General features: G+C 44.9%; 1 protein-coding gene across 9 annotated transcripts in view; it reads right to left on the bottom strand.

Annotated features, from left to right (window-relative positions):
* The window catches only part of XRRA1 (X-ray radiation resistance associated 1), a 103,390-nt gene that overhangs the window by 73,315 nt on the left and 14,559 nt on the right, over window positions 1-15,516 (bottom strand). For 4 of the 9 annotated variants that reach the window (XM_032640573.1, XM_032640567.1, XM_032640571.1 and 1 more), the window contains 4 exons: window positions 11,924-12,105; window positions 8,789-8,953; window positions 7,529-7,601; window positions 4,353-4,450 (listed from right to left, as the gene is read on the bottom strand). Coding sequence is in view for 6 of the 9 variants with exons in the window: in XM_032640567.1 (XP_032496458.1) it covers window positions 4,353-4,450; window positions 7,529-7,601; window positions 8,789-8,953; window positions 11,924-12,105 (518 nt within the window). In the remaining 3 variants the exon portion in view is untranslated. Of the gene's footprint in view, window positions 1-4,341; window positions 4,451-7,528; window positions 7,602-8,788; window positions 8,954-11,923; window positions 12,106-15,516 lie in introns of all 9 variants that reach the window. The other 5 variants (XM_032640576.1, XM_032640569.1, XM_032640572.1 and 2 more) reach the window with 4 other exon arrangements.

The following is a 15,516-nucleotide window of genomic DNA, read 5'->3' as shown; positions in this document are numbered from 1 at the left end:
ACACTCACTTTAGCTTTTATGTACAAGTCTGCTCCCTTCCCTCTCCCTCTGTAATAGGGAAGAACCTTTGTACTCTATCACAAGTTAATCACTAAAGGAATGTTGCCTATAAGCTTAAATTATACGTAATGGCCCATCTCTGGGAACCCCACCTCCCAAGTAATGAGCATTAAGCTAAAATACCTTTATCTCACAGGAAACATCCTGATCAGGCCCACCTGTGAATGACTGCAGGAAGGAAGAAATTAACACATCCCCTCCAGAGGCTGACCAGAACCAGGAAATGTTAGACTTTACTCCCTCCTCTTTTAGTATAAAAGAAGCCTGAATTCTAACTCAGGCAAGATGGTTCTTTGGGACACTAGACCACCATCTTCTTGGTCTGCTGGGTTTCCAAATAAAGTCACTATTCCTTGCCCAAACACCTTATCTCTCAATTTATTGGCTTGCTGTGTGGCAAGCAGTACTCAGTAATACCTCCACCAACACACACCCATAGACGCCTACTGAATGGGGCCAGTTTCCGCATCTTATCCCACTGGTGCAGGGACAAGGTTTCTGGTCCGCCACTTCAGTGAAATACAGTCAGTCACACATACACAACTGACTGCAGGTCATTGCTGGAGGAGGACTGGGTTTGGTACTCCACTTTAGTACTTAATTGACAGACTCTGTAGACCTGGGTTTAAGTCCTGGCTAATTGTGTGATCTTGGGCAAATTATCAATACTTAACCAAGTTTCCTTATCTATAAAGTGGAAATAATAATGGATTTTTATGAGGAATTATGTAGGTAAAGCCTTTAGCATGAAGCCTAGTGCACCGTAAATGCTTAATGTTGGCTGTCATGGTCATCACAATCCCTTCATTCAAGGCCCCTATACTGAAGGCTTACTTTGAACCAGTCCCTGCCCTGTGTGAGCTCACAGCCTAGTTGGGCAGCTAGATACATATATGTGTCTGTTTAAGTAGCAATGCTGCTGGGATAGATGTTTGAGCTCCACCAGGGGGCCCAGACGGGCTTCACGGAGCAGGTGATGCTTAAGCTGTCCTCAGAGACTAGTCGGTATTCACCAAATTGTTAAGGGCAAAAAGACATACAGCACAGCAAGTGGCATGTATAGAAGCCAGGAGGCAGCCTTGCTTATTCTGAGAACTGCAAATGGTTTGGGTATGAGTAGGTCCATGGTATACAGAGGGCTTGATAGGACTGCACAGGCCATGAAAGATGCCCAGCACCAAAGGAATGCCGAGTTCATGCTGCCATCAGTAAATTCCAAGTTTTGAGAGTTCACACAAATGGGTGATCCCACTTGGCAGGGGCAGAGAGAGAAGCCTTCAAGGATGAAGACCTGGAAAGCTGGCTTGGATAAACGTAGATAAAGATGGGGATCATTCTCTCCTTCATACACATATGTGGACAGTCAGCAATGGATTCTACCTCAATCTCTCTCATACTTGTTTCTTCCAATCCATGCTTTATACAGCAGTCATGCCACAGTGGTTTTTCTAAAATACAGTTCAGACCCTATTACTCCTCAGTTCCAAATCCTTCAATGGACCCCTGTTATCCATAGGATAAGATTCAAAGTCCCTCTAAGGCTCTCCACAGTCTCTCGTCCGTTACCTCGCCAGGCTCATCTATCGCCACACTCTATGGTATCTCACTCCATTCCAACCATACTGGGCTGTTCCATCAGTGTTCTAGCTCAGAAATTGGCAAACAAAGGCCTGTAAGCCAAATCCAGCCTGCTGCCTGTTTTGTATGGCCTGTGAGCTAAGAATGCTTTGTACATTTTTAAATGGTTAGGAAAAAAGCACAAAAAGAATAACATTGTATGAAAAGTATGTAAAATTCAAATTTCAGCATCATAAAGTTTTATGGGAACACAGCCCTGTCCCTTTGCTTACATATTGTCTACAACTGCTCTCCTTCTACAACAGCAGAGTGGACTAGTTATGACAGTTATGACTAGTTATGACTGTACGGACCGCAAGGTCTAGAATATTCACCGTCTAGCCTCCTACCAAAAAAGTTTGCTGACCCTTGCTCTGGCTGCTCTGGCTATTTCATGTCGGGTCCAAATCTGCTCTCTACGGAAGTAAGGGCAGCTCAAAGAAACGAACAGTCTTAGAACTGCAGGTCGCAGAATTTCACAGCTGGCCCAGAATTTACAGAGGGGGAAACTTCAGTTCCAGAGAGGTAAGTTATTTGGCTGAGGAGGTATGGCAAAGTAGTGGCAGACCAAGACTAGAAACGAGGTCTCCTGACTTTCAGGGCAGAGTTCCAGCTGACTCTTTTTCAGGCCCGTATGCAGAGAATCAAATCATGACAAAGCTGTTTTCCTAAACTGACTCCTGAAGAGTTCTACTCTGGGTGACAGCCTTTCTGGCAAACAAGGACAGAAGATTCTTAACTTGGATGCTGCATCTGCTGAGCCACATCAAGTTTTATCACACATCAAAGTATTCACTGCCATGAGCTGCAAATTCAGGACATTTGACAGGTTTATCCTTTTTCTTAGAGAGCCCTTTCAAACCACAGAGAGATGAAAACAAATGATTGGCCAGGAGATTTCCTCTTCTCATCTATGTTCTGCATCTTGACTTCGGTCTGCTCTCTTATGTAAATAAATTCCCTTGGGTAGGGCTGGTCTGCTGGATAAATAATCTTCATCAGTTGTTATCAAACTATGAAGTAGGGCCTCCCAAAAGTCCATTATGATCAACCAGTAAGTCAGCTGTGGGGTCAGAGCCTGTAGTCATGTCCCCTCCCTGTGGCCCACTGGCACTTGAAGTAGGGGTTTGAAATGGTAAGGATGAGGAAGGTAGGATGCCTGGCACAATGCATGATATACAGAAGCTCAATAACTACTTTTATAAGAAGCAAAATAAAAAATTAATGGAAACTTATAATAAGCTCCCAGGCCTGTAGGTGAGGGAAGTGGCTCCCTGTATCTCTAGAGCATCTGGAACCAGTTTCCCACTGTCTGTAATAAACTCTGGTATAAAATGTTTTTAACCTAGCACAAAATTGCATCAGTTGTTGTAAATTTACTCTCTCCCTCTCCCTGTATTATTGGACCTTCAAGAGCTTTGCTTCCTGGATAAGCATGAGGACCACTCCTGTCAGAAATCATAGTAAAGCACTGTTATCCTCAATATGGCTGGAAACCATGGAGAAAAGGTACCATCACATTCAGTATAGCATGCTTTAAAAATGCAAGGACTTATAATCCATTTTAGGAAGATTACCATCCCAAGCGGTTAAAACTTCTTAAAACTTTGGCATGTAAAGGGCATCAACTCTTAAAAGTTCAGTTTTGTGTAAGGTCTCTCTCTGGCCAGACCAGGTTAAATGAGGTTTTTATGAAGAATGGCCGACTCTTGACGTTTGCAGATTAAATAATTTAAGTTACCAGCTCTTTGGGGTAAACCCCAAGGCTCATGACATGCAGACATTTTGCTGAGGTGTGACTCTGAAGCTCTTCTAGAAGGCCAACATGTGCGGAAGAGGCCATTACTTAGTGAGTGAGCCTGGCCAGATGCCCACCCCACACCTCAAGCCAGCTCTACTGTTCTCTACTCTCCATGTATGCAGACTCCCGGGTGGTGACAAAAGCTTTGTTTCTTTGCGAAAAATGATCCTAAAGTTTTCATGGATGTTGAAGAGGTGATTAACTTGAAGTATGAGAGCATGTATAGAAAATGCGTGACGATGGGAAATTTAATTTAGGAGAAAGCCAAGAGTGCAAACAAAGTTTTTGTATTTGTGAATACAAAACAGCTGTGGATGTACAAATGTCAAGAGTCTGCTATAGAACTTATAGCAGCCCTACTTTATTTCATACTCATCCCTGGGCCTATGGCCCATAACCTTATCCGAGCTCATTAGAACCAATCTGGCTCACTCATACCAGGATGGGTCTCTGGAATCGGTCCATAACACCTCTAGTTCAGCGGGTCCAATTTGCTGTGCCTAGCACTTAACCTCCATGGCTCAACCCCCACTGGATCCAGATCTCCCCTCAAATTCTCCTTCCTACAGTACTCTATTCAAAATCACTCCTCTGCACAGACTCCTTTGGACATGACCTTTGGCATTTATTTTCCAAGACCACGCCCCGTGGCCATAAGTATAATATATTCTCACCCACTAGCTACCACCTCCACCAGCCCCACTCCCTTATTACCACCACCAACTCCACCACCCGCCCCAGAGGAACACCCTGAAGCAAGGTGGCTATAAAGGCCCAGAGAGCCCCTTCTCAACAGTTTTAATCAGTAGACTCCTTACACCCATTCCTTACAGGGATACAGGTGGGCACCAAAAACTCCCTACCTCCAACTTACTTCCAAGGACTTAAAGTCTCCATACTTCACGTAGACTGTTTTGATGCCATTAAATGCGAGCTCCAGTTCCTTTAAGACTGGAAATGTGTGAAATGCCTCTACAGGGGGAGGAGAAAGAGAGAAACGGTGGCTTGTGAAGGACGTAAGAGAAAGATATTAACAGTGGTCATTTACTGGGTTCCCACTGCGTTAGGCCAGACACTGTGTAAAGTGCTTTACATACATGGATACTAAATCTCTAAAACCCCTGAAAAATAGGGATTACTACTTCCATTCCACTGCTGAAGAAACCAAGGCTTAGCTAGGCTAAGTGATTTGCTAGAAATAGAATTGCTGGTAAGTGGAAGGGCCAAGGACTGAATCTAAGCCTAATTCCAAAGCCCATTTAAAAAATGATCTTTATTATTTCTGGTTATAAAAGTGAAACATTCCCACCAAAAAGCTTTAAAAAACATAGAAACATAAAAGTTCCCTTTAATCTCAACACCTAGAGGTAACTATTCAAAGCTTCATGTATAATACCCCAGACTTTTTCTCATGTGTATACTGACACACAAACAAACTTCTTTTTACAAAAAGGGAATCATACTATACACGTTGTACTGTGACTTGCTTTTTTCCCGTTACAATATGACTTAAAGATTGTTCCAAGTCAAAACATATAGATCTGCATAATGTCTGAATTATGTTCTGTTGTATAGACATACCCTATTTTAGTTAACCATCCCCCTAGTGATAGTCGCTAGACTATCTGGATAAAAGGTTAAGAACACTCTTCCCCTTCTGCTTGAGAACTGGACCTTGGGTTAACTTTCTAGCCTTCTTCTCTTGGTAACATGAAACAAATGGTATGGTTACTGTGTTATTCGGCAATATTGCTATGGTAAAAATGACCCCAGGTTAGTAAACCACATCTGGACTAGGAGAAACTATAAATGAACTACAACGATCTCAAGGGGGCACGGTAACTTTGGGCTTCTGTGTGTGTGGTGATGCCTATAACTGGACATGTCCTTTGCAGGAACTCTGGGAGCCATGTCTATGGAGTGTTACAACAGCTATCTGATCCCATGGGGAACAAGGTTTCTAAGCCAGAGTGGCTCCTGCATCCACCCAATGAGAGTTTCATTGTTTTGGCCCTGAGCTAGGGGCCACAGAGAATGGCTCATGGATGGCTACATGAACAGCAGTGAGGATTCCACTGAAGAGGAACTGCTGATGCTGTGCTGCTGGCATACTGTGTGGAATTACTCAGAGCCTTCTAAGTGAACCTGGTGTCAAGTGTGGCCTATGGTGGTTTTGTGAGTTGGAATGTTCTGTAGAGCCTAATAGAAAGATGTGCTTTCAGGATGTTTCCAATGAACATCCTTGTACAAGTATGTTTCTGTAGAATAAATTCCTGGGAGTGGAACTACTAGACTATGTTAAGAGACATCGCCAAACTACCTTCCAAAGATATTGCACCAATTTATTACACTTGATTATGACAGTACCCATTTCCCTACCAATGCTGGCAGTCATCAGTCCTTCTCATTTTTGTCAATATTTGATAGGCAGAAAATAGTACTTGGATGCTATTTTATTTACTAGTGAGGATGAGCATCTTTTCATATGCCTGTTGCCTGTTTTTCAAGCCCATGCTCCTGACAGACCATGCTGTTTCCTCAAGGGCAGGGACTTCGTCACATGCTTCTTTAAAAACACCCCTCAACCTCAATGTATTCAAAACTAATTCATCTTATTTCTCCCTAAACCTGCCTCTCCTGTAGTCTGTCTGTCTCAGTAAATCCTCTTGGTTCCTCCCTTTCTCTACATGCCCATTAGTTACCAAGTCTGGTTATTTCTACCTCCTCTTGAATCTCTCTCTGTCTCTCTCAATCCCCTCCACCTTTACTGCCACAGCCCTGGTTGAGGCCTCACCTCCTCTCTCCTGGAAAAATGAAACCATCTTCCAGGTTTCCTGGCTTCCATCTTATAATCCACGCTCCTCACAGCCACCACTGAGCCTCTCTATTTCAAAGCCTTCCAAGGCTCTCTTTTGCCTGCAGGATTAAGTCCAAGTCACCCAGGGCCCCTGATAATATAGTCCTTGCCCACCTTTCTAGTCTCCATTCTCCCCTACCTATATACCCTGCACACATACAAAGCTTCCTCAGGGCCCCTGATCACTGCTCAGTTGGCCTGAAATGCCTTCTCACCTTCTAATTCCTGAGTCACTCCTATTCGTGTTTTAGGTCTCAGCCTACATACTCTTCTCAGAAATTTCCTCTGACACTCTAGGCCCGGTTGATGGCCTGGTTGATTTTCTGATTCCCTCTATCATGGCACTGACCATATACCCTGCTATAACTGAGCTCACCAGAACAGGAACTGGACACACTGATTTCTAAAAGCCAAGCAGTCATATAGTCCTGACACCCAGCAGGGGTCGCTGTGGATCTGCTGAATAAACAAGAAGGCTTTACAGTCCTACAGGAGCTTTCAGGGACTTAACAATTTCTTACATGCAGTCCCTTGGTATCTGCAGGGGATTGGGTCCACCGCTCCCACCCTAACCCCCACCTCCACCACCATCCTGCATCACCACCATGGACACCAAAATCATGGATGCTCAAGTCCCCTGTATAAAATGATGCAGTGTTTGCATATAACCTGTGCCCAGCCTCCTGTATACTTTAAATCATCTCTAGGTTACCAATGATACCTAACATAATGTAAATGCTCCGTAAATTGTAAATACAATGTATATGCTACGTAAGTAGTTGCCAGTGCACGGCAAACTCAAGTTTTGCTTTTTGGAACTTTCCGGAATTTTTTTTCAAATATTTTCCATCCATATTTGGTTGAATCTACGGATGTGGAATCCACAGATTATGGAGGGCTGACTGTACTTATCTCATCTGAGTCTACAAGGTATCCTACCTTGGGGAGGAAAAAAGGAAGGGCATTATCTCCATTTACAGTTAGAGAAGCAGGAGCTCACAGAGAAATGTTCTGAGTAGGCAGTGCCAGCTCTGGACTGGAATCAGGTCTGTGTGTTCTCCCTCACCCAGCCTACTGCACTCCAAAAAAGGGATGCGTGGCCAGTCACAGGTGGACTGACAGGCAAGTTCTAACACGAGAGACTGGCTGTGACAGCCAAGAGGCAGAAGGTAGTTTTCAGGAAGAAAACTTACCTAGAGGCAGTAGGTTTTCTGAGGCATTGATGTAAATCACAGAATTAAAATGCTTGAAGTCCTTTTCCTTAGCCTGTGAGAAGACATTTCAAAGAACACAAGATTAGTTCCCTGCCTGCAGGCCTTGCTGAAGCTCCAGAGCTGCTGGCAGAAGGAGCAAAGACCTCAAGGGGTAAGAAGAGGAGCAGATACTTGTTAAAGGCAGGAAGGTCTTTTCTGCTTCTTTTTTTTTCTATTATGAAATAATTCAAACGTTCAGAAAAGTATAGTGAATGTTACTCTGAAGGCCCGAGTAACCACTATCCAGCTTTAATGAATCCCAATATTTTGCTGTCTTTGCTTCAAATCTCCTTAAAGAAACAGAACACTACAGAGAGTTGACCACCACCACTCCCCCTAACGTATCCATCCCCAATCACACTCTTCTCCCTCTCTCCCACAGATAACAGCTACCCTGAATTGGCGATTATCACTCCCATACCTGTTTTATACTTGTATTACATGTATGTGTATCCATAAACCATAAATACAGTGTTATTTACATGTTATAAAACTTTATATCAAATGCCATCATACTGTAGATATTATTCTGCAACCTGCCTTCTTCACTCAACACTATGTGTTTGAGATTTACTTGTGTTGAGACACATAGATCTTTTTAGATTTACTTATGTTGATACATTTTAACTGCTATGTGGCATTATATAAGCAACCTCTCTTTATATGCCATGGAAAGCCTACAAACTGAAAATATATGCCATATGTGGTATACAGCAATACACTGGCTAATGGTAGGCCACAAATCTAGCTCCAAGCTACCTGTTAGCCAGTGCAAAGAAACATGACTCATTACATAAGTCACAGAGTCTGCGAGTTGAGAACAAACCAGCATCTTGGGAGAACCACTACCACTCCTGGCACTGAAACCTGAGAGAAATTTCTCCTGTAGGCTCTTCTGATGGGAACTCAGTGTCATACAATGAATCACACCCCAATAAAATTCTATGCACATTCAAACCACTTCCATAAGGCTATTTATTTCCTTTAACTCACTTCACATGGGATAATGGCAACACCAAATATATAGCAAAAGATTGTGTCTGTGAATGTTGTTCCCACCCAGAGAGTCCCTGTCTGACCCTCCCCCTCCCTATGACCAGATTCCCAGTCCCCAAGGACTCTGGAAGTACAATGGTCCAATAGCCAGGAGCTACCTCAGGTCTGGCTCACCCCAATCACACCTCTGCTGGCTAGCCTTACCTTGGAGAACTTCAGGCCGCTCACGTTAATGGTGCACAGGTCGGACGGATTCTTTACACAGTGGTGCTTCAGCTGGAACACAGTGCAGACAATCAGCGTGAAGGCCCCAACAAAGCTTATGTAATTGGCCAAGACAACAAATGACTCCCTGTTGAGGAGGGCAGCCTGGCACAGTGGAAAGAGCACGGGCTTCAGAGCTGCTCAGAATCAAGCTGCCACCTCAGCTGTCCCACCTCTATTTCCCATCTGTAAGGTGGGGATGGAAACATTGACTTTACGTGGTTCTTAGGAACAAACTTTCTCCTAATCCTAACTGAACTCTTTGACATAAGTATGATTATGTCTCTTCATAAATGAGAAAAGCAAGGCTAAAAGAGATAAAGTGACTTCCTTAAGGTCCCACAGCTAGTAAGTGATAGATCTATGATTTGAATCCAAATCTGTAATCACTAAACACTATCTCTTAGGACTACCATACGTTGCTCTTCACAATTAAAAAGTCAGAAGAAAATCTCAGCTTTGGAGTTTCTATTTCTGTTTAATCAAACCCCATTCTTTTTTTCAGTTAATCATTTAGTTATGGTACCTTTCATGTTTAGGCATGGAACTAGGAATTTAAAAGACAATGTATAAGAAGCAGAAATATTCCATGCCTTCTGAAAGCTTAAAACTGCATGGAAGCCAAGGAGCAAGCAAGTATTTATAAACGTGATAATATTTTAAAGGAGAAATTCAAGATGCTATGGGAGACAGTAACAGGAGGTCCTAACCTCAGTGTGGAAGTGAGGAAATACTCACTTGAGGAAGTAGTATTTCAGCTGATACCTAAGTGCTAAGTAGGAGTTGGTCCCATGAAAGTGGGTAGCAGGGGTCATGAAAATTATCAAGGCAGGTGAAAGCAAGGTGCTTTTGAGAGGATGAAAAACAAAGTAAGGCTAGGGAGGCAGTCATTAGATCATTTGTGTCCATGTTGGCTCTGTAAAGGAGCGTGGATTTTATCCTATAGTCAATGGAATTCTGTCAGAGGTTTTTTGGCAGGGGGCTAATAGAAATTTTATAATAATTGCTATGTCTGACACACGCAGAAAGGATGAGAAGACAGGAAAGGGTGGTGAGAGACCACTGTACTAGACATTGTTAACTGCCTTCTCTAGAGCCACTTCTCTACTTCTTCCTTGTTAAAGAACCCCAATATCATTCACATTTCTCTGAGTGGATATATCCTTTAACTCCAGCTCCACAGGCTAAGTCTTGACTTTGTCTAATCCAGTCACGGTGGTTATGTTCCCCTAACCATTGACTGTTGGGATTTGTGATACAGGTTTGGCCAAGGAGACGCTGGCTGCTGGGGGTGGGACGCCAGTTCTGGGAAGTTCTTACCTTTAAAACTCGATATAAGACAGTGACAACCCCTTTTCTACCTCTGGACGTTATCCTTTAAATGTGACGACCAGAGTTCAGCAGCCATCTCAGGATCATGAAGGCAATCAGCCCAAGAGGACAAGCTAATGTGCCAAGGATAGAAAAGCAGAGACATGGAGGAACCTGGGACTTGGAAGAAGTCATTAAACCAATGAATTAACCTACCCTAGAATAACAATGCCTCTGGCTTCTTTTCATGTGAAACAAAAGCATGCTAGTTGGTTCAAACTATAATAGGAAGTTACTGAATTAGTCCAATAAAAGATGATGGTAGCCGAGATCAGGGTGGTGGCAGGGCAGATGAAGAGAATACAGATTTGACCACTAATGAAAGTACCAGGGATCGGTATGGCAGGGATGAGGGTGGTGAGGGACAGGCACGTGCCAAGGATAACCCCAAGTTACTTGCTTGGTGACTGGGTAGATAGTATTGAGACCATCATTGAGACCATGTATTAAACACTAGAAAAGAGGTGTTTCGGGGACTTGGAGTAAGGGGACTGGTGTAGAAGGTCAATATGAAGTGCCAGTGAAACGTTCATATCCAATAGGCGGGTAGGTACCCCATTACTCTGAAAAACATCCTTGATGCTTCTGCTATCCAAAGTGGCAACATGGGTAACAAGCTATCTCAATTAATGGGGGATGTACATGTTGAAAACAAAGGGGAAAAGAAGAGTCCTATGGGAAGTGTTTCTGCCCCTCCTCAGTACTGTTGCTTCAGTCTTCCTCATTCCCAGTGAGAAGTGGACCTAATAATCAAAGAAATTCCACAGGACTCTGCAAAAAGCTTATACTATCCACCTTGAGCGGAGATGTAACCAGCTGCCTCCCTGAAGCTCTCTTTCAGCATCTGATCTGTGCAGAAACCTATCTCTTGGGAACCATAAGCAAAGCCTGGGTACAAAGTAGGCTGCCAGGGAGTTCTTCTTAGGGAGCTATGAGCACTGGACTGCACATGAACATTGGTTTACAAAATGTGTCTTTCTTTGCAAAGCCACCGCAGCGTTGCAGAGAGCAGATGTGAAATCACCTGGCTGGTCTCTAACACAGCCACCCCAGTGCCCTTTGTAAAGCCTGCCCCAGACACTGGGTATATCTAGTCGGCATCCCTGGCTTTCAGCCAGACACTAAACCCAAAGGACAAAGGTTGTGGTATGTGGGGCCTCCCCAATCCTCCTGCTCCTAGAGAGATCTCCCCAGAGCAGAGCAGGAATCTTTATACTCTACTAGGTGCTAGAATACGATTTTTCAATTTACTGTTTCCCCTGACCTACTGCTTTGCCTCTCTGGCTCAATTAAGACTTTTTACCTGATAAAATATAAAGGCACAGCCTTTGCAATCGGTAGACCAGAGTTCTAATTCTGAGTAGTTCTAATCCTGGGTAGACCAGAGTCCTAATTACTAGCTGAGGGACCTTGGCCAAGGCAAGTTACTTCTTGGGTCCTCAGTTTCCTCATCTGCACAAGGGCAACAACATAATAGGGATGATAATACCTATCTCATAAGGTGGATGTAAAGAAAGCTTCACATATAAAGAAAGCTCTGGGTCCCTTCATCATCCTGGCTATACTCAATTTGCCAAGATCACTCTAATAGTTTGGGGTGGATTGGGGGTAACTGTACCAGAGGGAAGCAGGGCAAGTCCTTGCCCCCCACCAAGACAGCCGTCAGCTGGTGCTGCCAGCCTTTCAGGATGCATTTACTCTCACCAGAAAAGCCTGGTCCAGCACGTGTCCCGGAATGTCCACTTGGTTTTCCTGTCGAGACCCTTTCTTTCCTCCAACCTCAAAAGAAACCTTCTGGCTTTCCTGACCTTCAGCTCGTGCTTCAACCACACCCCTGGGCTTCTTCTTGAGGCTACATTTCCGAACCACTAACCAGTGTCCTCGGCCTGTTGAGAAGATCAGAACAGTGACAAGGAGCAAACTCCTCCAAAGCCACAACTTGTGCACTTACAGAATGTTTATCTTTAATACTAAAACAAAAATTAGCTCCTCATTACCTAATATGCACCAGATACCGTGCTGCAGCTGGGGAGGGGGAGCGTCTATATACCTGTCTTATTTAATTGGCCCCCAACCCCAAACCCAGTGAAGACATGCTACTGCCCCCATTTTACAGACAAAAAGGCTAAGACTCAAAGTGTAGAATGACTTGCCCAATTCCTTCCTCCACATTTTTGCCTCCAAACTCTAACTGTTCCTTCAAGATTGTAGATAAAGTATTTCCTATTCTGTGAAGCCTTCCCTGACTCTCCTCAGCAGAGCTGATCATTTTTTCCTGAGCCAGCTAGTTAATGCCCCATTTGTCATCTCTTGGGTAAAGGTAAAGCCCGTTGTGTGACACCAACTTAGTGGGCTACATCTTCCCAGAACTTACCCTGGATTCTATCATTATACAGCAAAAGTTGCATTAGGAGCTCAGGATAAGAAAGTGAGAGGACAGCTGGCATCTTTTAAAGACCCAATAATACATGCTCACTGTAGAACGAACTAGAAAATGTATGTTAAGTAAAAAGAAGAATATGAGGTTTACTAGTAAGCCCACCTAACAAAAATCATGACAACATTCTGGAATCTGTTCTCTCCTTCATCACTAGTTTATTCATTGTAATCTGTAATTATTGTATTTGTTCGCTTGTTTATTGTCTGTCTTGCCCTCTAGAGTGGAAGCTCCATGAGAGCACAGACTTTGATTCACTCACCTCAGTATTCCCAAGGCCTGCACAGAGCTTCCCACACTGTGAGTGTTGCTGAACTCACCCTGAGCCACAGCTCTCACCCACAATCATCCATTCAGACCTTTTCTGAGCATCTACTTTGCGCCAGGAGCTGGGGCTATGGAGAAGGATACAATGGAGGATTCGAAGGAGCTCAATAACGTAAAGGGTGCTGTGAAGCTCAGAGCGGGGAGCTACCAGCCTTGGGCATGAGCTAGATCTTGTATGTTGAAAGTTGACTAGGTGGAGATGGAAAAACCAAAGATTGGGACTGCACAGAAGAACAGCACAGAGCTGTGGGAATCAGCTTGGTGCCCGACCACTGGCTCTCTGCCTGCATAGCCCGCTACCCCTGCCTCAAGGGCTCACCTTCACTCACCTGACTACTGCTGCTAATCCTGCGTCTTGGATGCAGCTCCCATCCTACATCTGACGTGAGCCAGTTCCTATTCCCATCCTGGGCCTGACAGCCCAGGCACTCATTTCCCAGGGCTGCCCCCATCTGGGCCATGGACCTTTGTCCTATCCCAATAGCCCAAACTCCTAGGGCCTCCAGCCTGAGTTGGTGCCAAAACTGCCAAGAGAGCCAGAAAGGAAGGCCTGGAGTGTGTGGGGAGATAGACCTGAGGGAAAAGAGATGAGGCTGGAGAGGTCAGCAGAGTCAGATCTCAACCAGTATAAGAAGTTTGGGTTTTAATGGGGTAGGCTTTTAGCAGGAAGAGTATTCATGGAAAGGTTTTTTCCCCTGTAAATTTTCATTTTGAGATAATTTCAGACTTCCCGAAAAGCTGTAAAAACAATACAGAGTTCCTGTACAGCTTTCACCCAGGTTCCCTAATGTTAACATCTTACATAATCATAATACAATGGTTAAAACCAAGAAATTAACACTGGCATGATATTAGTAATGAATCTACAGCCTTTCTTGATTTTTGTCAGTTTTCTCACTAATGTTCTCTTTCTGTTCCAGGATCCAATCCAAGATCTCACATTTCATTTAGTTGTCACATCTGCTTAGTTTCCCCCAAACTGTGACAGTTCTGTAGTCTCTATTTTTCTTGTGTGATCTTGACACTTTTGAAGAGTACTAGTCAACTGCTTTATCAAATGTCCCTCAATTTGAGTTTGTTTGATGTTTTCCCATAATTAGACTAAGGCCTTGCAGTTTGGCAAGAAGTGATGCTGTGCCCTCCTCAGCACAAAATGTCAGGGCATACATGATGTCAATATGTCTTATTACTGGTGATGTTTATTTTGATCACTCGGCCAAGGTGGTATCGGCTTAGCTTCTCTTAGGTTTTCTTAGTTACTAAGAAGTCCCTTTCTAATTAATAAAGATAGCTCAAGACTATACAAATATCCTGTTTCTCATCATACTTTGACCCACTAATCCTAGCATCTGTGATGATTAATTTTGTGTCAACTTGGCTAGACTATGGTAAGCAGTTAGTCAATCAAACACTAATCTAGGTGTTGCTGTGAAGGTATATTGTAGATGTGGCTAACATCCACAACCAGTTGACTTTAAGTAAAGGAGACTATCCTTGATAACGTGTGGGTCTCACCCACTGGCTTGAAAGACCTTAAAAGCAAATACACCTCCGGGGGAAGATAGCGGAAGAGTAAAACGGAGATCACCTTCCTCCCCCCAGATACACCAGAAATACATCTACACGTGGAACAACTCCTACAGAACACCTACTGAACACTGGCAGAAGACCTCAGACCTCCCAAAAGGCAAGAAACTCCCCACGTACCTGGGTAGGGCAAAAGAAAAAAAAAGACAAAAAAATAGGGACGGGACCTGCACCAGTGGGAGGGAGCTGTGAAGGAGGAAAGGTTTCCACACACTAGGAAGCCCCTTCGTGGGTGGAGACTGCGGGTGGCGGATGGGGGTAGCTTCGGAGCCGAGCCGCGGAAGAGAGCGCAGCAACAGGGGTGCGGAGGGCAAAGCAGGGAGATTCCCGCGCAGAGGATCGGTGCCTGCTCACCTGCCGGGGCGGGCGGGGCTGCGAGCTGAGGCTTGGGCTTCGGTCGGAGCGCAGGGAGAGGACTGGGGTTGGCGGCGTGAACACAGCCTGAAGGGGTTAGTGCGCCACGGCTAGCCGGGAGGGAGTCCAGGAAAAGGTCTGGAGGTGCGAAAGAGGCAAGAGACTTTTTCTTCCCTCTTTGTTTCCTAGTGCGCGAGGAGAGGGGATTAAGAGCGCTGCTTAAAGGAGCTCCAGAGACGGGCGCGAGCTGCGCAGAGACGGGCAGGAGACGCTAAGGCTGCTGCCGCTGCCACCAAGAAGCCTGTGTGGAGCCTGTGCAGCCCGCCACTGCCAGGTTCCCGGGATCCAGGGACAACTTCCCCAGGAGAACGCACGGCGCGCCTCAGGCTGTTGCAACATCATGCGGGCCTCTGCCGCCGCAGGCCCGCCCCGCACGCCGTGCCCCTCCCTCCCCTGGGCCTGAGTGAGCCAGAGCCCCCAAATCAGCGGCTCCTTTAACCCCGTCCTGTCTGAGCGGAAAAACAGATGCCCTCTGGCGACCTACACGCAGAGGCGGGGCCAAATCCAAAGCTGAGCCCCTGGGAGCTGTGAG

The sequence above is a fragment of the Phocoena sinus genome, chromosome 8, assembly GCF_008692025.1.
Source record: "Phocoena sinus isolate mPhoSin1 chromosome 8, mPhoSin1.pri, whole genome shotgun sequence".
Taxonomy (NCBI): Eukaryota; Metazoa; Chordata; class Mammalia; order Artiodactyla; family Phocoenidae; genus Phocoena; species Phocoena sinus.
Note: the sequence above shows the minus strand (reverse complement) of the source record. Positions and strands in the feature narration are given on the sequence as shown.